Source organism: Sus scrofa, chromosome 15, assembly GCF_000003025.6.
Source record: "Sus scrofa isolate TJ Tabasco breed Duroc chromosome 15, Sscrofa11.1, whole genome shotgun sequence".
Classification (NCBI taxonomy): Eukaryota; Metazoa; Chordata; class Mammalia; order Artiodactyla; family Suidae; genus Sus; species Sus scrofa.
Genome location: NC_010457.5, coordinates 137,232,781 through 137,256,116, shown reverse-complemented (window position 1 = coordinate 137,256,116; position 23,336 = coordinate 137,232,781). Strand labels below are relative to the sequence as shown.

Here is a 23,336-nt window from a genome sequence, read left to right as displayed (position 1 = left end):
TCTGGGCTCAACTAGCGTCAAGTGCCATAAAGACCCCCACAGCTGGAGGAAGGAGGGAACTCTTTAGCATGGAAATGAGACCCTAACAAAACGGAGCAGCTCAGCCAGAGCTGGGGACCCGGCGGAGTGTGACTTCCTGCAGGTGTGCAGGTGCTCCAGCTTTCAGGTCCAGCCTCCCGCCTGCCCCAGGTGACCACGTGACCGTGGGGGACTTTGCCCTGGAAGCCTCTCGGAAGGGAGGAGGCCTGACCTTGGGGGAGGGGGCTGGGCCTGGCCTTGGCCCGAGGCTGCCCTGCCGGCTCATACCTATTCCTGCGGGAGGCAAGCCTCCGCCTGGCCCACTGCCACAGGCACGCCCCGGCCCCACCTGTGGAGGGAACAAACCTTTCCTCTGGTCAGAAGTGGGGAGAAAGGGGACACAGGCAGGGGCCCGGCAGGACCCGGTGATGACAGGCTGTCAGGCTCGCTGCAAGTGACCAGGCCCGCGGAACGAGTGAGTCATTGTTTAAACTTCTGCGTGTGTGTCTGTGTGTAAATGCCTGTGTGTCTGCATCTGCGTGTGTTTGTGTGCATGTGTGTCGGTGTATCCGTGTGGGTGATGTGTGTATGTGTCTTGTGTCTCTGTGTGTCTGTATCTCTGTGTGTGTGTCTCTGTGCGTGTGTGCGGGTGATGCGTGTCTGTGCGTTGTGTGTCTGTGTGTCTGTGCATGAGCCCCTGTGCCCATGCTCAAAAGGGCAAAGTGAGAGGTAAGGAGTGCGTTCTCCTGAGCCCCCGAGGGGCCCTGGCTTGTCCCCCATGGCTTGCTAGGTCTGGGTCCAGGAAGGACAGGGCTGTTTAAACGGTGGCCTCTGGGAAAATTCCAGGTAAACCGCAGGTAATGAATAGGAGCCCTTACAGGAATCCATTTCAAATGGGTCACGATGCTCAAGGGATACGGCCTGACGGGGAGCAAACAACTCCTGGAAAGTCCTGGTGTTCCTTACCTGCCCGGGCGGGCAGGGCGCTCGCAGTCTCTGCAGCCCTGACCCTCCCCTGGAGTGGCCCCTCCCCCAAGAAGATGGCTCTGGATTTGTCATCTTTCCCTTTTGTCCTTGGTAGAAGGGGCTGAGCTCAGAAGATGTGAAAAGCCCCAACCAAAATGCTCGAGGGCGTCCCTCTTGGCCTCGCGAGGCATGTGGCGATTCTGGGAACTCTCTCCTCTCGGCTCTTGGACGGGCTTCAGTCACCCCGTCTTGGGGAAATGCAGAGGCCAAGACAGGGGTCACATTTTAGATTTTCTCCATGAATCGAGCCCTCCGACCTCTGATGACCAAACACAACATGTCATCACACAAAAAAGGACACACGAAAATGCTTACTGCAGTCTTACTTATTACAGAGGGAAAAATAAAGCCAAGTGAAAAGTCCAGGACCAGAGAGCTAGGTAGTAAGTGGAGCAACCTGGAATGTTACGTGGTCATGAAATTCCTAGAGGCTGAAGGCATCTATAACATATATAGCAATGTGGGAAACTGCCCTTGATATGTCTTAAGGTTTGGGGGGTTTTGTTTGTTTGTTTTTGTTTTTTCTTTTGACCGTGACATGTGCCCACTTGATATGGGATCTCAGGTCCCAGACCAGGGATCAAACCCAGGCCAGGGTGGCAAAACCATGGAGTCCTAACCACCAGACCACCAGGAAACTCCTTCTTAAGTTTTTTTAAAAATGTGGGATACAGGAAGTTCCCTTCATGGCTCAGTGGTTAACAAACATGACTAGGATCCATGAGGATGCGAGTTCGATCCCCGGCCTCCCTCAATATGTTGTGGATCTGGCGTTGCCAGGAGCTGTGGTGTAGGTGGCAGATGTGGCTCTGATCTGGCCATGGCTGTGGCTGTGGCGTAGGCCAGCAGATGTAGCTCAGATTCAACCCCTAGTCTGGGAACTCTGTATGCTGTGGGTGTGGCCCTAAAAAACCAAAAGCAAAAAAAAAAAAGTAGGATACAAAATTTTATGTTAAAATTATAGTTTGTTTGTTTGGTTTTTTTAGAGGAGGGAGTTCCCATTGTGGCACAGTGGTTAATGAATCCGACTAAGAACCATGAGGTTTCAGTTCGATCCCTGGCCTTGCTCAGTGGGTTAAGGATCCGGCGTTGCTGTGAGTTGTGGTGTAGGTCACAGATGCGGCTCGAATCCTGCGTTGCTGTGGCTCTGGCGTAGGCCGGTGGCTCCAGCTCCAATTGGACCCCTAGCCTGGGAACCTCCATATACCGCGGGAGCGGCCCTAGAAAAGGCAAAAAGACCCCCACCCCCCCAAAAAAAAGATTTTTAGAGGAAAAACTAGAAGAAAGTAGGCAAAATACCATCTCTTGTTGTATTAAGGGTGTGGGGTTATGCGTAAGTTCATTTTTTTCATATTGACAATTAAGTCGTTATATGTAGGATAAAGAGGTGTGTCACCACAGTAACGGTTCCTTCATTCATAGTCTACCTGTTTTGGCTAATTCCGAAATGTTTCAGGGTAAAGGTCTTCTTTGTGCCCATAAATACCCAGGAAAACTTGAAGGATGACCTCTAAATATTGACAATGCATTGCTGTCGCTGCGTTAGAACTTTGTATGTGAAATAACAGCACAAATCAGTGGAATATCTGGTTGAAAGCAGACACTGTAAGCCCTTTAGCCAGAGACAAGGTATTAGCTGCTGTGGCAGAGAAAACTCAGGAATTCCATCCCTTTTTTTTTCTTTTAATGATTTTTATTTTTCCCATTATAGCTGGTTTACAGGGTTCTGTCAATTTTCTACTGTACAGCAAGGTGACCCAGTCACACATACATGAAAACATTCTTTTTCTCACATGATCCTGCTCCACCACAAGGGACTACATATAGTTCCCAGGGCTGCACAGCAGGATCTCATTGCTTATCCACTCCAAAGGCAATCGTTTGCATCTGGTAACCCCAGATTCCCAGTCTATCCCACTCCCCCTTGCCAACCATAAGTCTGTTCTCCAAGTCCATGAGTTTCTTTTCTGTGGAAAGGTTTATTTGTACCATATATTAGATTCCAGATATAAGTGATAGCACCCGGTATTTGTCTTTCTCTTTCTGACTTAACTCAATATGAGAGTCTCTAGTTCCATCCATGTTGCTACAAATGGCATTATTTTGTTCTTTTTTATGGCTGAGTAGTATTCCGTTGTGTATATATACTACATCTTCTTAATCCAATCATCTGTCAATGGACATTTAGGTTGTTTCCATGTCTTGGCTATTGTGAATAGTGCTGCAGTGAACATAACGGGTGCATGTGTCTTTTTCAAAGAAAGTTTTGTCCGGATATATGTTGAAGAGTGGGATTTCTGGAGCATGTGGTAACTTTATCCTTAGTTTTCTGAGGAACCTCCATACTGTTTTCCACAGTGCTTGTACCAATTTACATTCCAACCAACAATGCAGGAGGGCTCCCTTTTCTTCACACCCTCTCCAGAATTTGTTACTTGTTGACTTAATAATGGCTATTCTGTCAGGTGTGACGTGGCAGGTACCTCATTGTAGTTTCGATTTGCATTCTTGAAAGTGTTCCTTGTTTCCAGCTTTGTTGAGATGCAATTGACTGTAACATGGCGTAAGCTAAATGTCTGTTCCATGGTCATTGGGTGGGTACATTTATATCTTGGAAAACGACAGCCACCTTAGCTGAGCCAACACCTCCACCTGTCACATTTCTTTTTGTGGGGAGAGCATTTAAGATCTACTCTCTCAGCAGGAGTTTCTGTTGTGGCTCAGCGGAAATGAATCAGACTAGGAACCATGAGGCTGCGAGTTCAATCCCTGGCCTCGCTCAGTGAGTAAAGGATCTGGCATTGTGGTGTAGGCTGGCAGCTGTAGCTCTGATTTGACCCCTAGCCTGGGAACCTCCATGTGCTGTGGGTGTGGCCCTAAAAAGCAAAAAAACAAAAACAAACAAAAAAATAACTACTCCCTTAGCAATTTTTGGGTGTATACGACAGTATTATTGGCTCTAATTGTGATGCTATACATGAGATCTCCACAGCCCGTGAATCTTGTAACTGAAGTTGGTGCCCTTGCTTCGACCAGCCATCTCATTTCCCACCCGCCTTGGCTCCTGGTCACTGCCGCTGAGTCGACCGTCTTTGGGACAATGAACTCAGGCAGCCGGCTCCCCTGCAGGGACCCACACAGCCTCTGTTGGTGGCTGAAATGATGCTGGTGCCTGGTGAGTCCCGTGAGGACCTGAAGGCAAACTGCTCTGCTTTTTAAATTTCAATTTAATTGAAGTACAGTTGATTTACAATACGGTGTGAATTTCTGCAGTTCTGCAAATCAATTCAGTTATATATACCTTCTTTTCCATACTCTTTTCTTTTCTTTTCAGCTGCACCTGCTGCAAGCCGGAGTTCCTCGGCCAGTGGCACCATAGTAGTGACAGTATCAGATCCTTAAGCTGCTGAGCCACCAGGGAACTCCCAAAAATTATTCAAATTAAATCTCTTTAAAGGTTTCAGCCCAGGGAGAGAGATAAACTACTGAATAAAATAACTCTATGGGAGTTCCAGTTGTGGCGCAGTGAAACTGAATCTGACGAGCATCCACGAGGTCGTGGATTTGATCCATGGCCTTGATCAGTGGGTTTAGGATCCGGCGTTGCCACGAGCTCTGGTGGAGGTCACAGACGCAGCTCGGATCATGCATTGCTGTGGCTGTGGTGTAGGCCGGCAGCTGCAGCTCCGATTCGACCCCTAGCCTCGGAAACTCCATATGCCGCAGGTGTGGCCCTAAAAAGCAAAACAAACTTTGAATTAAGGCGGAGTCAGCAACTGAGACTGATCAACCAGCGGAACAGGGAGCTGCAGGCTCCGCGAAGGCAGAGACTTTTGTCTCCTCCTGTGACAGCTATGTCTGGGGACTGGACACACGATCAGGGGGAGGGTGGCAGCTGTGACACCAGACTGGAGGCTGCGTCAGGAGAGGGATTTGTGTCAACTTGAACGGCGAGAGCAGATGTAGCAGCTTCGCCGTGGGGCAAATTCCCTGGGTTATTGGACGGTGGGGTTGACAGATGACCAGCTCCAGCCCTGCCTGAACTTGGCGCCGCCCTCTTTCATCTCCCCCAGAGCCGCCTGTCGCGTTCTGGGCCCTGATTTGCTGTTTGCCCCGCAGAGCTGATCACAGGCTGTGATCTTATTCCTGGAGGGCCAGCGGCTTCAGGGGCGCTCCCCTTGGTTCCTGGTGTTTATTTGATGTTGTCTTAGAGTTTTATTTCTACCAGTGGGTCAGAAATTTGCGGAGGGATGACTTTGAGTTCTTAAATGAGTGGGGGTTCTGGAGAGGGGACCGTCCCCCGCAGCCCCGGTTCCCCACAGGTCTGTGGGAGGCTGAAGTGGCAGTAGACCCTGGCAGGACCTCATACATGGACAACATGAAGCATCATTCTTCTTTTTAAAAATTTTATGGCCGTACCCTTGGCATATGAAGTTCCTGGGCCAGGGGGATCAGATCCGAGCCGCAGCTGCAACCCGATGCATAGCCGTGGCAATGCTGGGTCCTTTAAGCCACTGCACCAGCCCAGGCATTGAACCCACGCCTCTACAGAGACCCAAGCCGCTGCAGTCAGATTCTTAACCCAATGCACCATGGCGGGAACTCTCCGTTAAACATCGTTCTTGATGGTGAAGCATGAGAGTACCCCGTTGAAGATGGGGTTCCAGACATGTTTGTCCCATTTCCCCAGGGCTTGGAGGGGCCGGCCAGTCCTTCTTTGCCAGACCCCAGAACTCTAGTCACTGTCCATCTAGAACAATCTTGTTGGTATTTAGGACTCGGTCCTATTTGTTTTGAGACTTTGATCCCAAACTCGATGCTTTTCCTTGTGTCCCACAGGGGAGAGCAGACCAGTCTGTGGCCATGGCTGCTTCCTGGGGACAGTGAGGTGGGTCTGGATATTTTTCAGGGGAATTTTTTCTCTCTAGAAGCAATCCAGAAATAGATGGGACAAGGGGTTCGCTTGTGGCACATCGGGTTAAGGATCCGTCATCGTCAGTTCTGGGGTCGGGATGCCACTGAGGTGCACGTTCCTTCCCTGGGCCAGGAAATTCTGCATCTCATGCGTGTGGAAAAAAAAAAAAAAAGATGAAGACAAAGTGATACGGGTCTTCAGGGGCTGCTAACATCACTAAGAGACCCCTGGACAGTATTCGCCTCTGGAGGAAACACATACCACACTCACAAAGCATCCTCGCCAAAATATAGCTTGTCTCTGATCAGATTTCTGTTCTGAGCCACCAAGCTACAGAAAACACAGGGTTTGCAGGAAGCCATTCAGTGCCCACAGACGGAGGCACAAACAACGTGATCCAGACTGGAAACTGCAAGGACAGCCTGACGTCATCAACAGATACATTGCACGGAAAAAAACACGTGTGCATATGCTGAAATTTGCAGGAGGAGAAAAAAAAAAGGATGTCTGAGATTTCCTTCAAACTCATCTTTTCCGAGTGAGCGGGAGCCTTGGGGATATGGGTGAAACACGACTGGTCACAACCGATCGTCGAGGAGGCGGGTGACGGAGGCCGGGGTTCCCCAGAATGGCCTCCATCCTCTCGGGGTGAAATTTTCTGTAATGAAAACATACGCAGGGGTTGTGCTCTGATCACGGGGCTGTTTCTCTGTGGGGCCCCTCCCTGCGGGTTCTGAGGCTTTCCATACAGTAGGAAGGACGAAAATGGTTTGAGATCTCTGGGGCTCCAACCTTTTTGGTAGATAGATTTTCCTGAAACACCACGTTTAATCCATGAACCACAACTGAGAGGCTGCTGTCCCTTTCAGGTGTTTCAGGTTCTTTTTGAAAACAGTCACGGGTTTTTCAAAAGTGAGAAGTGATGGGGACAGTGAGTCGGTATGAGGCGAGCCCCTGATTGTTTCCTGTGCATTGCCTCTGCCAGGCGCTACGGACACGCCGTCCAAGCTATAGCCCCGCACTGCAGCACCTCGTGACAGACCTCGATCACAGCTGTGGTCCACCCGCTTTCCAGATGGGGAGGTGGGGTGGGAGTGGCCGGGGGTGGCCAGTCTGGGGAGCACCGTCCCGCTCAAGGCTGTCTGTATTCGACCAGGGTGGCAGCGTGCTGGGGTGAACTTGCTCAGATGAACTGGCATCAGACACTCAGCCTTGTCCCCACGCTGTCTCTCTGCAGGGCATGGCGCAGGCAGATGGGGCCCCCTGCCCCGGCACCGCCCCGAGCCAGCCCTGCGTCTTCAAGCTGGTTCTCCTGGGCAGTGGCTCTGTGGGCAAGTCCAGCTTGGCTTTCCGGTATGTGAAGAATGACTTCAAGAGCATCCTGCCGACGGTGGGATGTAAGTGATTGACAGCATCCCTCGTTAGTCCCCTGGCGGAGAAGCCCGGGCCGCCGACCCTGGGAGTTTCCCACATGGCCTGGCAGGGAGGGCAGGAGGTCCGCACAGGGCATGCAGAACTCGGCCAGGTTTCAGCTCAGCTGGAGTCTGCGGGGGTGGAGATGCAGGGACAGAGGGTTGGCTGTGGGAGGGATTGTGCCCATGAAGGGGGAGCCCAGAAGAAGCCCCCCACCCCCAGGCTCTGCCACTCAGCCCCGTAACAAGCCGGGCTTCACCCTGGCTGGCTACCCTCCTGTTAAAGCTGCCCTCTCTCTGCCTGGACTGGGTTTACCTGCCTGGTCTGGATTTGGGAGAGGGGGGTTGCTGTAGGAAGGGGTGGCAGGGAGGGGGACCCCCCCCCCCACTCCCTGCACTTCTTAAAGAGGCTAACAAGCCATGGTTTTCAAAGGGGAAGGTCTTTGGAGCATCTGTGGACGTGCGGCCTCCTTCACATGCTAGGGGGGTGGTGGTGGTGAAAACCCCTGTTTCCCGCTGAAAATAGGAAAATGGGGAACCAACTCGGGCTTTGTACCAATTCTCCCGGGAGGGGGCGGCGTGGTGGAGACACCGGACTCAGACTGAAAGCTTTGGTTTCACGTTTGGACTCTGCCGGGGATAAGCCATTTTGCATTCCCTCATTCGTTCCCTCTTCATTCCCTCTTTCATCCCTCAGTCTTCCTCTCATTCCCTCCCTCCCTCCCTCATTCACCCACTCATTCATTCGTTCACTCACTCATTCGCTCGCTCACTCACTCATGCACTCATTCCCTCCATCAGCCACTCACCCCTTCAGTCCATCACCCAATCATTCATTCCTCACTCATTCACTCCCTCATTCAGTCCTTCATTCACTCACTCATTCATTCACTCATTCATTCTCTCACTCACTCATTCATTCACTCATTCATTCCCTCACTCACTCATTCATGCACTCATTCCCTCCATCATCCTCTCACCCCTTCAGTCCATCATCCAATCATTCATTCCCTCACTCATTCACTCCCTCATTCATTCACGACTGTGGGACATGGAGGGTCGAGTGCCTGGGTGTGAGTGTATGGGATCCAAGATATGGGGGTCAGGTAAGTTTTCATGGGAACACGGCCTCACTCACGTGTGTCCTCTGTGGCTGCTTTTACTCCGGAAGGGCAGTGATGAGCAGTGACCTCTTATTCTCTCAATGCTGCACTGTCCCCTTCCCTGCCCCACAGAGGAAAGGTTGGCAGTACAGCCCTTGAAGCCTACAGACCCTTCCCCCGAAAGCTGAGGCTCCCTGCCCTGCTCTGAGTCTGTGAGAGCCAGCCCAGAGCCCAAGTGTCCCGGGTGGCCAGGGCATGGCCTCCAGCAGGTGTGCAGAGGACGAGGAGGGCGGCCTGGGGTCTCACTGAAAGCCGTGATCTTAGTTCATTGGGCCCAGCGAGGCCTGCAACACTGACCTACCTTGGGGCACAGTAGGGCCCCACTGGCACAGAGCCACACTGGGCCTGCTGGCCCTCTGTATTTGCACGGAAGGAAAGGGAGGACTGGACAAGTTCCATCACTTTCCCAAGCGAGAAGCCAGAAGGCCTGACCCCTGCCCCTGTACTGGACAACTGGTTCCTTCAGTTGCAACAAGCCGTCACCCTCTCCCAGCTGTCCAAGTCACCCCGCCCTCTTTCAGGGGTTCTGTGAGGGTTGGGAAGTTGCATGGACTTGGGATGAGGTGGGGGTGTCTGCTTGGGGGCCAGGCCTGGGTGCGCCTTGTCCGCTCCTGGTCCTCCGCCTGCTCCGGCCATCCTCCCCCTGGCACTGCCCCTCCCCCAGGCCCAGCTCGTCCCCCCAGGACTCCACCTCGGCCCCCGGGCTGGTGCCTTCGCCCTGACTTGGGCTTCCCTGGGCTGCGGGTGGGAAGGCATGGGGGCAGAGGGCAGCCAGTGTAGACCAGTGTTGTGGCCACAGCCCCCTCTGGCTGAGTTTAGCCGTCCTTCTTTCAATTAGCCCCCAGCCTCCTTACTGAGCACCTACTATGTGCCACTGAGCTGGGTGGAGGGGACGTAGACCAGCCCTGCTTTGTTTTAGGAGCTGAATCCCTCCCCCACCTACATTGCCGTGTGCACTTCACACGCCTCGCAGACCTTGTGATGTTATTACACCCTTTGGAGGGGGATATTATTAGATTTATTACATTATTATGAGAATAAATAAATGATACTACTTATTATGTTATAGTATTCACCCACATATATTCTAAACTTTGATAATTATGTTGTTATATTTATTATATTATTATAAATATATCCTAACTTCTATTTATTTATTATTTATTTGTTTATTTTTTCTAGCTGAATATTTTAATCAACTTTGTTTCAGATAACAATGAAGAGATTTCAGAATTCCCGTTGTGGCTCAGTGGGTTAAGCATCCAACTTGTATCCATGAGGATACAGGTTTGATCCCTGGCCTCGCTCAGGGGGTTGAGGATCTGGCACCGCCATGAGCTGTGGTGTAGGTCACGGACACGGCTCAGATTCCCCGTGGCTGTGGCTGTGGTGTAGGCCGGCAACTGTAGCTCTGATGCAATCCCTAGCCTGGGAACTTCCATATGTCTCGGGTGTGGCCCTCAAAAATTTAATAAAGGAAAAAAATGGTTTCTAATGGTGGCATTCTTAGGTTATCAGATAATTCCCCCCAAACAAATTCATTTCCAGGGAATTTTAATCTTCTAAACTCTCTGAACATGGCCGGATGTCAGTTTTGAAAATAGAGAAATTTAATTTCACCCAGACGTAACATCTTAGAGTCACCATAAGCGTAACCCTTTTCCCGCAGGAGTGTTTGTCTTGGATGGGTGGCGATCACAGGTCACTGAGGCGTTGAGTTAACGGCTACCAGAGGCAGGAGGGCTCTGCTAGTAAAGCTCGTTAAGGCAGAGTCAAATCTTGAGCCGCAGTGAAATTACGCTGATGCAAACCAAGGGCTGGTATAGAAACTCCCTGCAGGGCTTCAGAGTGGGTGGCAGAGAAGAAAACTCCAAAGAGTGAGAGAACAAATACTCTGTTGTCCACATGGTCAGATTATATTATCAGACATTTAAGTAGACACTGCAACATGATACATCACCTGATTTTTTCAATGCTCCTTTTTTTTGTTTGTTTGTTTTTTCTTTTTAGGGCCACACCTGCAGCATATGGAAGTCCCCAGGCTAGGGGTCGAATCGGAGCTGTAGCTGCCAGCCTGCACCACAGCCACAGCCACGCCAGATCCAAGCCGCATCTGTGACTTAGTTGTGGTCACAAGCTTGTGGCAATGCCAGACCCTTAACCCACTTAGTGAGGCTGGGGCTCGAACCTGCATCCTCAAAGACACTGTGTTAGATAGTTAACCTGCTGAGCCACAATGGGAACTCCAGATGCTCCTTTTTTTCACTTTATTCACAATGTAAATATGGTTCATAAAGGAAACAGACCTTTTTACAAACTTTAGTGTCCTCATTAATTCTTTTATTTGTATTGGATTAAATTTATTTTCAGAATGAACAGACGGAGCGTGCATGTCCCTTTAATCTAAGGGAGGCAATCTGCGCGTCCCTTCGAAGGCACATCCATTTCTTTGTCCCGGAGGCTCTGGCCTTATGGGGGGTGAGCAGCGGGGCAGAGCCTGGGGGAGGATGAGGGCGGGGGTTGGGGGGGCGCACGTAGCTGGCAGAATGTGGTGGGTGGTGGTGCCTGGCAGGGCTCGGCCTCCAGGAAGCTGAATGATCAAAGGAGGGGTCGGCCGAGGGCAGGGGCTCCCATCTCCCTCTTTCCACCTGTGAAACAGGGATGCACAGGCTTTTCCCAGGGTGAGGTCGGGCGGGGGGCGGGGGGCTCCGTGAAAGGCGGACCAGGACGTCAAATCGTGGATCAGCAGCGCTGGGCAGGGCTCTGCCGAGCAGGGCAGGAGGTAGCACAGGGTTCCAGCCGGCTGCGGCAAGACCCCGCTCAGCCAGAGGAAGCCAGGCCCTACCAGTGACAGGCGGGGACAGACTCGCACACCCAGAGCAGAGCCAGAGCAGCAGTGAGGGCAGCCTCCTGGAGTTCAGGTGCTGGCAGGGAGGCCAGACCCCTCCCACCCCCCAGGAACTCCTGGCCACCCCGAGAGAGATGCAGGGGAAGCCTGGCAGGGGAGGTGGGCAGCTCTAAAAAGAGTCGCTGTGGCTGGGGACTGGGACCACCAAGAGCTTCTGAAGATCGCACTGAGCCCCCCCCCCCCCCTCCAGACCTCCCATCCTGGGACTGGACACAACCCAGCGGGGCAAACTCTGGCCCATTTCCCTACCTGGCACCTTCTTGGTGACATCTTTGGAGGGATCTAGTGCTCAAGTGCAGAGCTGCCGGCAGAAGCTAAAATGATTTCGGACGGCAGGGGTCGGGGATGCTGCCTGGGCAGGAAAGGCACCAAGTGTGTGGACTTCCAGCCTCCCTTTCCTGCCAGACGGAGCTTTACCTGAGCCCAGGTGTCCCTGAGGAGTCTCGCCACCTGCCTGTCGTGTTCCTCTAGACAGAAGGCAGCTCAGAACTTTACCAAAAAGATGAATGCTGCAGAGAAGGCTCCAGTGAGCAGGATCAGCTGTTTATTTTAATTAAAAGGGAGAAAAAGCAAAACTTTTCCTTGTGTTAACATTCAGTTGAGACACCTTTCAATTTGGAGCCACAAAATGCAACTGCAGAACAGCCCCCAGTGAATTCTCTTGTCCTTCCTTGCTCACCGGGGGTCGTTTCAGCTCACCAAGTGGGAGGCACTTCCCGAGGATGGAGGGGGGCGTCCCAGTGTCCCTGCTGCTGGGGCTCCTGTGTTGAGGCCAGAGCTGGGGCACCACATAAAACCGAGGGCCAGGTGGCCCTGGGGTCTTTTTCTTTTTTCTTTTCTTTTCTTTCTTTCCTTTTTTTTGCTTTTTATAGCTGCACCTGCAGCATATGGAGGTTCCCAGGCTAGGGGTTGAATCATAGCTGCATCTGCAACCTACACCACAGCTCACGGCAACGCCGGATCCTTAACCCACTGAGCAAGGCCAGGGATCGAACCCGCAACCTCATGGTTCCTGGTCAGATTCGTTTCCGCTGCATCACGATGGGAAACCCAGATTTTACACTGATTTAAACTCAACCTCCACCGTCATTTTCTGAGTAGAAAAGGAAACGACCAGAAGCTAAGCTTGTGAACGGAGGGGTAAACCTGAGCTTATGCCCGTCCGTTACCCGGCAGTGATGACTTTTAGGAGGAAAACAAAATTCAACTCGGAAGTGTGATTCGACCTGCAGACAAGGAGGTGGATAAAAGGCCTGTCCCCGGGGGAGGCGGAGGGAGGGGACATCATGGGCCAGACCCCGCCCCTTCTCTCCTTCCTCACGAGTTCGACACCCACCTGGGGAGAGGGGCCCTGTGGACTCGTGGTAAAGGAGAGGAGGCTGGGATTGCAAAGGTTTAAGCCAGCGCACAAAGTTCGTGCCGCTGATAAACCTCCATCCAAGGCCCATGCCTGACCTTCACCCTCACGGCGTCACCGGTCCTAATGGGACGTCTGTCCTGCTCTGACCGGACGGGAGCCCCGTGTGGGCTGGGAGCCGTCAGTCCCACGGCTGAGCTAAAGACGGCACTTGTGCTGGACTTGGTGTCGTGATCTGCTCGGGCTGTCATGTCATGACAAGACTGCAGACCGAGTCCCAGTTCTGAAGGCTGGATGGCCACGCTTGAGGGGCTGGAGACATAGGTTTCGTTCCGAGGCCTCTTTTCTTGGGTTACGAGTCGCTGCCATCTTGGTAACTGGCTCTGTGCCTACGTGGCCTCTTCTTTATGCTTCCACGGGATTGGGAGAAAGAGAGAGTGAGAGAGGGGCAGAGGGAGAGAGAGAGAGAGGGAAGGAGACAGAGACAGACAGCGAGAGACAGAGGGAGAGAGGGAGAGAGACAGAGACAGAAAGACACACAGAGAAAGAGACACAGAAAGAACCAGAGAAAGAGGCAGTACGTTCTTACGAGGGCACGAACCCCATCCTCAGGGCCCCACCCTCACGACCTCATTTAACCCTGACCACTGCCCAAGGGTGCCAGCTGCTTTATCATCGTGTGGACAGTTAGGGCTTCAACACAGGAATTTGGGGAGGACGCGGTCGTTCAGCCCAATGCACCTGGGCGGTGAATTGACTCTGTTTGTGGCCAAGCAGGAAGATGTGGGTGTGCCGGCAGAGGACCTGGCGGGCGCCTTCCACTGGAGAGTCTAGATTCTCGTGAGAGGCAATCGTGGTCTTACCAGCTCTGGGCTGGAACCCTCAGCCCAGACGCGCCTCTCCGCCTCTGTCCGTAGTGGGTGGATGTGTGTCCCCTGGAAGATACGTGCACATCCTAATCCCCCGTGAATGCGGCTGTGTTGGGGAAAGGGTTGCAGATCTGACTAGTTAAGGACCCTGAGATGAGATGATCTGGAATTTCTCCCCACCCCCTCCCCCTTGGCAACCACAAGTCTGTCCTATCTGTGAGTCTGTTTCTGTTTTGTAGATAGGTTCATTTGCGTCATTTGAGATTCCACATATACGGTGATCTCATATGCTGTTTGTCTTTCTTTGTCTGGTCTGACTTACCTCACTTAGTATGATAATCCATGTTGCTGCAAGAGGCATCGTTTCACGCTTTGTTATGGCTGAGTAATATTCCAGTGTGTATATAGACCACACCTTCCTCATCCATTCATCTGTTGATGGGCATTTAGGTTGTTTCCATGTGTTGGCCGTTGTGAGTAGTGCTGCAATGAACACTGGGGTGCAGGGTTTGTCTGGACAGATGCCCAGGAATGGGGTTGCTGGATCGCAGGGCAACCCCACTTTTAGTTGTTTCAGAAACCTCCGTACTGGTTTCCATGGTAGTTATGCCAGTTTACATCCTGGGGGCGGAACATCTCATCGTTACTAAATGAGTATCTCAGAGTCACGTCGCTTCAGAACCCTGCGCTCAGGTGAAAACCATCTTCAAATGAACGGCGCATTGTCCAATACGTCAAATGAAAGGTTTGGGGTGGGTCTTTCCCTGTGTGTAGGTATCAAGCAGGGGCATGAATGAATGAAAGTCCCTGCTGTCCAGGTGCTCACTGTCCCCTGGGGTAACAGGTGAGAACACAGGAGTCCACCTGTGCACCGGGTGTGGGAGCAGGGGGACGTGATAGATCGTCCCGGGGAAGGGAGGGGGGCCCAGCAGCGCCCCCAGGGCTGATTCACAAAGACCGGGGGAGCGTGTCGGGGCAGGGGGAGGAAGGGTGCTCAGTGGAGAGGTGGGTGGAGGAGGGAGGTGGGCAGGGAGCCATGTGGGTGAGGCCGGGAGGTAAGCAGGAGGCCAGAAGGCATCGGAGAAGCCAGTGTGACCATCCATGTGCCCACTGCCTCCCTGGACACCCGCAAGGCCGTGTGGGACCCCTGGTGGTGTGAGACCCCTTCCACACTGCACACAGAGGATTCTGAGTTAGGACCCTGCGAGTTTATCTCGCTGCCCAAAGCCTCTGTGGAATCTGCAAAGCTCAACAGCCAGTTCCTCGTGACACTTGGCTTTTTCTGGAAAGTGCCATCTTCCACAAGAGGAGTTTGCTCAGTGCCCCCGCCCCGGCTTGCTGCCCTGGGGCTCGCGCAGGCCCAGGCTGAGCAGCGGGTGAAGACCGGTTCTGGGCATGAGCTTCCGTTCCAGGTGCCTTCTTCCGTTCCAGGTGCCTTCTTCACCAAGGTGGTGGATTTGGGGGCTGCGTCTCTGAAGCTGGAGATCTGGGACACGGCCGGCCAGGAGAAGTACCACAGCGTCTGCCACCTCTACTTCAGGGGCGCCAATGCTGCGCTTGTGGTGTATGACGTCACCAGGAAGGTGAGGCTCACCTGGGCGATTCCCCGCCCTCCTTCGCAACCTGTGCCTTTCTGTTCTCCCAGGCGGGGAGGCAGCCTTCTGAAGGCTTTCTGTGACCGGCCTGGGCTGGGGTCTCTTAAAATCCTTGACGACCGGTAGAGAATCCTTCAGTGAAAGCCGGTCACCTCCTCCAGGAAGCCCTCCCTGACCAGCCCTTCTGCTGTCTGGCTGGGTTTGTGTCCCTCTGTGGTCCTCCCAGAACACTGGGAGCAGAGCGCCCCCATCCATCGGTCATGAGTCCCTGGGCGGATCGGCTGGGTCGTGTGTTTCGCACGGGGTGGCCTCTTCTGACACCTGCCTTTTCTTTCCCGGGGCGGGGGGCGCGGGGGGAGAGGAGGACCACCGGGCCTGCCCGATGGTCCCCGTTCCTTTCTCAGGATTCCTTCCTCAAGGCGCAGCAGTGGCTCAAGGACCTGGAAGAGGAGTTCCGCCTGGGTGACGTGGTGGTGATGCTGGTTGGCAACAAGCTGGACCTTGGCAAGGAGCGGGAGGTGGCCTTTGAGGTGGGACTGGAGCCCTTCTGGGGTCCCCGATGGGGGAGGGCAAACACACACGCCCACTCCCCCCTCCCCCCGCTGCCATGTGTCCCGCTTTAATTTCCCTTCTGGGCAAAGGCTGTGGTCTCTGCTGGGAAGATCAGACCCAGAGGGGTCACCCCCTGCCGTGGGGGGAGCTGTGAGCACCAGCACAGCCCCCGAGGGCCAGAAGCGGGGACAGGGCAGAGAACAGTTTCCAGAAGGAAACCCGACCTTTCCCAACCTCCCACCCCCGCCCGCCCCGTCCCGGGGATTTCACGTGTTTAACCTCACGTTCGACAAACTGTTCGAGGGGGCGGAAGGGTGCAGCCAGGTTCCTCTGCTAGGAACTGACCAAGGGACCAACAGTCCCAAATTCCAGTTCTGGGGGGTTCCCTAACGAACCCAACTCGGATCCAGGTTTGATCCCTGGGTTTGCTCAGCGGGTCGGGGATCTGGCGTTGCCGTGAGCTCTGGTGCAGGTCCCAGATGTGGCTCAGATCCTGCCTTGCTGTGGCTGTGGTGTAACCCCTAGCCTGGGAATGTCCATGTGCCCCACATGTGCCCCACCAAAGCGACAAAAAACAAAACAAAACAAAACAAAAAGCCCTGATCTGGGGAGATTCGAGCAGGGAGGGGGGTTCTGGTGTGTGCATGTGTGTGTTTATGGGTTGTGGGTGTAAGGTGTGTATGCTGTATGCCTGTGTAGAGGTGGTGTCAGGTGGTATCTGTGTATGCGGGTGTGTGGGGGGGTGTATGTGCACAGGTGGTGTCTGTGCGTGTATATGTGTGTGTGGGGGGGTGCGTGTTGGGGGCGGGTCTCAGGGGAGGCTGTGGCGGGGGTGGAGAGCAGGAGTTGGGGGGAGGGCAGGGCGCTGGGTTGCAAGGCGGGCTCCCTGGGGAAGTGGGGGGAGGCAGGCGGCTGGGGGAAGCAGAGACCCCAGTGGCGGGGGTGTTGGGGTTGGGGCCCTATTCTGGGCAGCCTTGAGTCTCTGGGGTGGGGACCTGCGCTGCGTGGTCAGGCTGAGCAGGGGGACAGGGCCTGGGGGTGGAGACCAGGAGAGGGGGGCGCCAGCTCAGGGCAAGAGGCGCCTCCTCTCCCAGGACCCCACTAGCCTGTGGGTGGGAGACCCTGTGGCTGAGACTGCGCGGACACGGCCATCCTGGGGTCTGAGCTGTAGACCTCGGGGCCCCCAGACCTAGCCTGGCCTTGTCTTTGCTCAGCTCCATGAGCATGGCTGGGCCTTGGGGGGCGGTGGGCAAAGGGCCGCAGACCCAACAGGCCCTGGGCCGAGGCCCCACTGACGTGGGAAAGTGCAGCTTTTATGTAAATGTGGGGGCTTTTCACCTTGTTTCCTTTTCTTTTCTTTTCTTTTCTTTTCTTTTCTTTTCTTTTCTTTTCTTTTCTTTTCTTTTCTTTTCTTTTCTTTTCTTTTCTCTCTCCTCTTCTTAGCTGTGCCTGAGGCATGCGAAGGTTCCGGGGCCAGGGATTGAACCCGTGCCCCAGCAGTGACCTAAGCCACAGCAGGGACAATGCTAAATCCTTAACCAGCTAGGCCGCCAGGGAACTCCTGGGGCTTTCCATCATAAAATAACTTCAGAATTATAAACATTGTTGCAAAGATAGTACCAAAAATTCCTGTCTGCCCTTCCCCTTGCTTTTCCCCACTTGTTCATATCTTACAAAACTCAGAATGATGATCAAACCAGGAAACGACCAGCCATTCACACAGCACTCTTAACTACCGGCCAGGTCAAGCTCAGATCTGATGGGTTCTCCCCCTCGTGCCCTCTGGCCCGGGCAAAGCTGACTTGGTGGCTGAGCGCCCCGCCCCCGCTGGCCCCTGCCCTTTGAGTCCTGTCGCCTCGCCCCGTTATCCTTTGTGCTCTTCCTTACGTCCTGGCTCACCATGCCATGCTGCCCTCACCCTGTCTGTCCTCTGCCGCGACCCTGGAATCAGCCGTTTCCCGAGGGGCCCTGCCTCCTTGTGCTGGGGAATGAATTTAGGGGCCGAGTCCTCTGCCCTGGACGTGTGCATTCTCCTGGGGGGAGCTAACCGTGCACCTGTCTTGGGGGATCTCAAGGACCAACGGACAGTCGGAGGATGGGGGACCTGCCATTTAGGGACCCAGTGGACCTGAGGACAAACTCTTAAAGTCACCCCAGCTGGAGCCCGCAGGCTAGTGGGGCCAAGGGGGATATTTGGGTTTCATTCATGTGAAGTCACCAAGTCTCCCCACTGTAGCTGGTCACCTTGGCCTTTTTTTTTTTAATTTATTTACTTTTGTCTTTTGTCTTTTTAGGGCCGCACCCGCATGTGGAGGTTCCCAGGCTAGGGGTTGAATTGGAACTGTTGCTGCCAGCCTACGCCAGAGCCACAGCAACTTGGGATCCGAGCCGCGTCTGCGACCTACACCACAGCTCATGGCAACACTGGATCCTTAACCCACTGAGCAAGGCCAGGGATCGAACCCGCAACCTCATGGTTCCTAGTGGGATTCGTTTCTGCTGCGCCACAACGGGGACCCCACTTCGGCCTTTAAAACAGAGATAATGCCGCCCCCATCTCTCTGTGTTCGGGAACTGGCAGAGAGGCTCGGGGGACATAAAGCTCTGAGGGCCCATGGCGGGGGTGGGGTGGGGAGTGGGCACCACTGGGTGTAAGGCTGTGGGCACAGCCCGCTCAGTCTGCTCAGCGTCAGGCAGGACTGTCTGGGGCCTGAGCCTTGCTCCTCCTAGGAGAGCCCAGAGGCGAGGGGCCTGCGTAGGAGGCCCTAGGTCCTCCCTCACCCCGACTTTGGGGCTCGGCCATGGCCACATCTCCCCTTCTCGGCCACACGAGCAGCCCTGGTATTTTCCAGCCTGCCCTTGCCCCCTCCAGCCTTCCTTCCAAGGCCTGACCCCTGGGCAGGGGTCCCCAGGAAAGGGCCCAAGGGGGCTCCCGCCAGGCCTCCCCATTCATCTCTCACTTAGCATCAGAGCCCACAGGTGCCCGAGGGTGTGGAGACAGGGAGCTCGCCCAGGACAGCGGCCTCCCACTCTGCCGGGCGCATCTGGCTCAGGAAGCCCTTCCAGCCAGCTCCCGCCCTCCCTGCCCTGCCCCGGCCTGGGCCTCCTGATCCACGACCCCCCGCCCCCCCGGAACAGGACTCCAGGAATGAGGTTCCCCACGGGTGCCACTGCTTCTGGGTCTTTCTTGGGTCTTCTGATAGAAGGCCTCTAAGTGCTCTTAGGAAACTTGGGTGGTCGACGTGGGCTTTTCCTGGCCGTTTCCCTCAGGAGGGGAAGGAGTTTGCCGAGAGCAAGGGGCTGCTATTCATGGAAACCTCGGCCAAGCTGAACCACCAGGTGACTGAGGCCTTCGGCGCCATTGGTGAGTGAACCCTGCCCTGGAGCAGGGGTGGCCCATCGCTGCATCTTCTCTGGCGTCCTGGGACCCAGCAGAATGTCCCCAGGGGCTGCAAAGTGAGCAGGGCCCCAGGGCCCATGTTTTGTGACTTTGGGAAAATGTCGCGGTGGGGGGTGGGGGGGCTGCGGAGGGCACATGCTGGGCTGGGGGACTTTCCTGCCCACCAAGCCCCCTCCGTCTGTCCTGCACAGCCCAGGAGCTTTGGTGCAGAGAAGAGAGGAAGGAGGACCAGCAGCAGCAGCAGAGAGACGCACAGCTGGATCTGAACCAGAGGCCCTCGGCGCAGGCCAGATGCTGCGCCCGCTAGAAGCAGCCTCTCCAGGAGGGGCCGTGGGGAGGAGGCCCCCAGCCCGGGCCCTGCCCGCTCCGTGTTGACCAGATACTTATCCCGATTCGCCGTCGATGCTGGCTTGTTCCTGAGTCCCGGTGGCTCTGGAAGCTGGCATCCCCCTGAATTACCTCCTCCCAGAGCTGGCGGGAATCCTTCAAGCCAAGGGCCCATATCCAGTGGCTCCAAAGGGTGTCGGCCCCCCGTCCCCCAGACGCCAGATACAGACTGAACCTCGGAGGCCCAGGATGTGGCCCCTCGGCTGCCTGGCCATCAGACACCGAGGGTTGAAACGGTCGGAGGCAAAGCGAGAGTGGGAAAACTACCCTCACCCAGCACGTATTTGGTGTCGGGCAGGAACTTGCCCCCGGAGGTGAAGAGGACAGAGCAGGCCCAGGTGGAGCTGGCAGTGCCAGGGAGAGGTGGAGGGATGGTCGCGGGGCTGGGCTTATCGTCACTGGATCTCTGTGAGGTCCCCCAGCAGCACAGAGGGCAACTGGGGTGGGGGTGGGGTGCCAGGCCCCTCCCCTCTGATGAAATGATGCTTACGGGCATGAGGACTCAGGCTGTCCGCCCGAGGGGCACGTTGTACCGTGTAGGCGTTTTTCTCCAAAAAGTAAACCTTTCTCTATCCCGTGGTCTTTGGTAGTTGGTACCATGGGGGATTGTTCCCGCATGTCCTCTGGGGGGGTTTGTGATGAGTAGATAACAGGGACCCAGGTGGCCGGCACAGGACACCTTCGTGATGCTGACATGTCATTATGTGCTCGCCTCCTTCTGCCTTAGACAGAGGCCCCCATGGCCCTTCTGGGAGGTGGGCCAGCGGCCATGTGAAGGTGGCTGCTGTGCGAGGTGATGCTGGTTTCGGCCCCTGAGACTGATGCAGAGGGATGGAGTTTTAAACGAGACGATGTTATCCCTCTGAAAAAGGGGCTTTCGCTGTGGCAGCTGTGAGCATCAACAGGACACCTGCGAGGCATCCTTCCCCTGGGCGCCCAGCTCCTTGACGTCCACACAGCGCTCCCATGGCATCTGTCTTAGACACTTTCCAGGTGACGCCTGACAACTGACTGCTGCAGTTTCTGGCTGCAGTCAGGTTTTTCATACGGCGGTTCCCTCGTGGATGAAGTTCGCGAGGTGTGAGCCTGCGTTACCGTGCTGGGTCCTCGTGCTCTCTGCCCTCAATTCCACGTAGCAGGTCTGTGACCGCCCCCCCCCCCCCCCCCCCCACCGCAAAGGGCAGGACCCATTTACGAGGCTGAGGTTGCCCTTGGCCGCGAGGTGGCGCTGCAGTATCGCTGAAGGCGAAGCCCACGGCTCCTGGTCTTGGGTCAGTTTTACACCCCGGATGACGCAAGGCTTTGAGGGGAGTTTCTCCTGTGTTGAAGAGGAAATAGGAAATGGGGAAATAATGGTATCTAGAGGATGCCCATATATCTGATTGCTTTCCTCCCGTCTTGTCAGGCCAGGATCACTGTGCTACAATTTATTATTAAAGCATCCTTCCATCCTCGCCACGGGCGCCCTTTCAGTCCCATCCCCCCAAGGTGGGATGGGGTGCCTTGTGGTGCCAGAGCTTGGGTTCCCCATCGCCTGGGAGTGACTGCCCCTTTCCTTCCCCTCCTCCCCCACGAGGCAGGTGGGGCTCAATCCTGCCCTGGAATCACCTGGGAGCCTCCACAGGCAGCATCTCCGCACCCACCAGAGGCTCTGGCTGATCCGTCTGCAGCGCGGCTTGGGCCCTGGGAGTTGTAGCCCTCCCGTGACCTAATCCTCAGAGATGGGGGGCTTTGCCATGAGGCAGGGGTTCCGTCTGTCCTGCCTCCTGTGGGCTTCCCGGTGCCTGAACAATGTCTGGACTGGCCAGGCACTTGACAAACACGTCCCACGAGAGGACAAAAGCCAATTTTCCCAGCGATGTAAAGAAAAGGCAGGTTTTTCTAGAAAGTCTCCAGCCCCCAACCCCCAACAGACGTTCGTGGGAGCCTCTCTCTGTGTCAGCGCTTCACCACCGGATCTCGGATCTCGGCCCATCCTGGGCCCGAGGGGCGGGGGTGGGGCTGGGGCTGGGGGTGGGGCCTGGCGGGAGGGGTTGGCAGGTGTTCAGGGTAGATTCTTCAGGATAAATGGTCCTGGGGGAGGCTGGCCTGGGAACTCCCGGTCCTTCCCGCAGCCGGGGAAGCTGCGTCAACTTTTCTCACCAGCTGGTGTATGTATGTGAGCGCGCATGCGTGCACGTGTATGCACATGCGTGTGCGCGCACACGTGTAGGTGTGCGTGCACATGTGTAGGTGCGCGCGCGCGTGTGCTTGTGGTGGAGGCACAGAGAGGTTGAGAAGCGGCGTCTGGGACAACCAGCTGTCTTGGCTGTGACCGTCTCCTTTCTCACCCCTCTATTTCTAGTGCTTTCTCCAGCCGACCCCCCCCCCCCCCCGACCCCATCCCGGAAGAGCCCCCTTTGCCCAGAGGGGCAAACGGGGGAATCCATTCTTTTTCTTTTAAAACTTATTCCCTTTTGGGGGGTCTCATGGCCAAATTTAGGACAATTTGAGCATCAACAATGATTTGTAAGGTTTTGAACAAAAAGGAGAAAACAGACGTGAAAGGCAGGGAGAGAACTATTCCTTTAGAGGAATCCCACTCATAAACGTGGGAGGAATGAGAGAAGCCCTGCTGCGCGACCCCACGGGACCCCCAGCGGGGTGTACGTCACTGGTGGTGAGCTCTTTGGGGAACAGGCTACTGTCACGGGCCCCTGAACCTCTGCCGAGGGTGTCATGAGCAGATGAGGAAACCGAGAGACTTTTACAGTCCAGGGATCCTCTCAGCTGAAGGCCCCGACTTGTCACCTGGTGGATGCGATGTGACAGGAAAGACACAGAGCATTGGTGCCCTCGGTGATACCGAATCTAGCCCTGCCCCTAGAGCCACCACTCAGCCGATGGGAAACACGGGCACAGAAGAACAATGGAGCAGCACCGTGGGGGGCAGTCGACAAGCCCCACACACGCCAACCATCCTACAAGGTACCGTCTGGTCTCTGGTGAAAGTCAATGTTGGGACAAAATAAGATGATGAGGGACCGATGAGAACCAACTAACTGCAACCCTGAGTTTGGACTGGAGCCTGAAAAACAAGAAAGACAACTAAGATTTTCTTGCCATATTTGGGATTTTTTTTGGAGTATGAACTAAAAACTAGATCGTATTATGGATTTATTACGAAATGTTTTAGGCATGATAATAATTGTGTGGTCAGGCAGGAGATTGTTCTCAATTTGAGGAGAAAGATGCTGAAGTCTCTTGGGGACATTGGATATCCCCAACTTACATCCCATGATGCCGTGATTATCTTGGATCTAAGTGGGAGGTATGCGGATGTCACTGCAATATTTTTTGAACTTCCTGGTATGTTTGAAAACGTTCATAAGAAGTTGTAGGAGACATAAAATCTTCCACCTCTGTGCTTCTGGGCTCAGAAGATGTGTTAGTTTCCCGGGGCTGCCCTGACAGGGTACCACGGTCCCAGTGGCTGGAACCTGGGGCCTCTGCCACACTGATGACTCCACGCCTGCATCACGCAGGGCTGCAAACTCTTGTTTAAAGCGTTCAGCTGAGTGGCGTTCAGCACCTCCACCACCTCGGTCCATTCCCCAGACACGTTCATCCCCCAGAAGGAAACCCAGTACCCCTGGAGCGGCCCCCCCCGCGCCGGCAAGCCCCCACCTGCTCTCTGTCTCCATGGATTTGCCTTGTCTGGACCTTGCGGAGAAATGGAATCTTACACTGTGGAA

General features: G+C 54.8%; 1 protein-coding gene across 7 annotated transcripts; it reads left to right on the top strand.

Moving 5' to 3' along the window:
- RAB17 (RAB17, member RAS oncogene family) lies at window positions 233-23,336 on the top strand. 7 transcript variants are annotated; one of them, XM_021074613.1, is made up of 7 exons: window positions 233-493; window positions 5,884-5,932; window positions 7,197-7,312; window positions 15,100-15,251; window positions 15,668-15,793; window positions 19,086-19,179; window positions 19,407-23,336. In XM_021074613.1, the coding sequence occupies exons 3-7, from the start codon at window positions 7,213-7,215 to the stop codon at window positions 19,520-19,522; spliced, it is 588 nt and encodes a 195-aa protein (XP_020930272.1). In that variant the 5' UTR covers window positions 233-493; window positions 5,884-5,932; window positions 7,197-7,212; the 3' UTR covers window positions 19,523-23,336.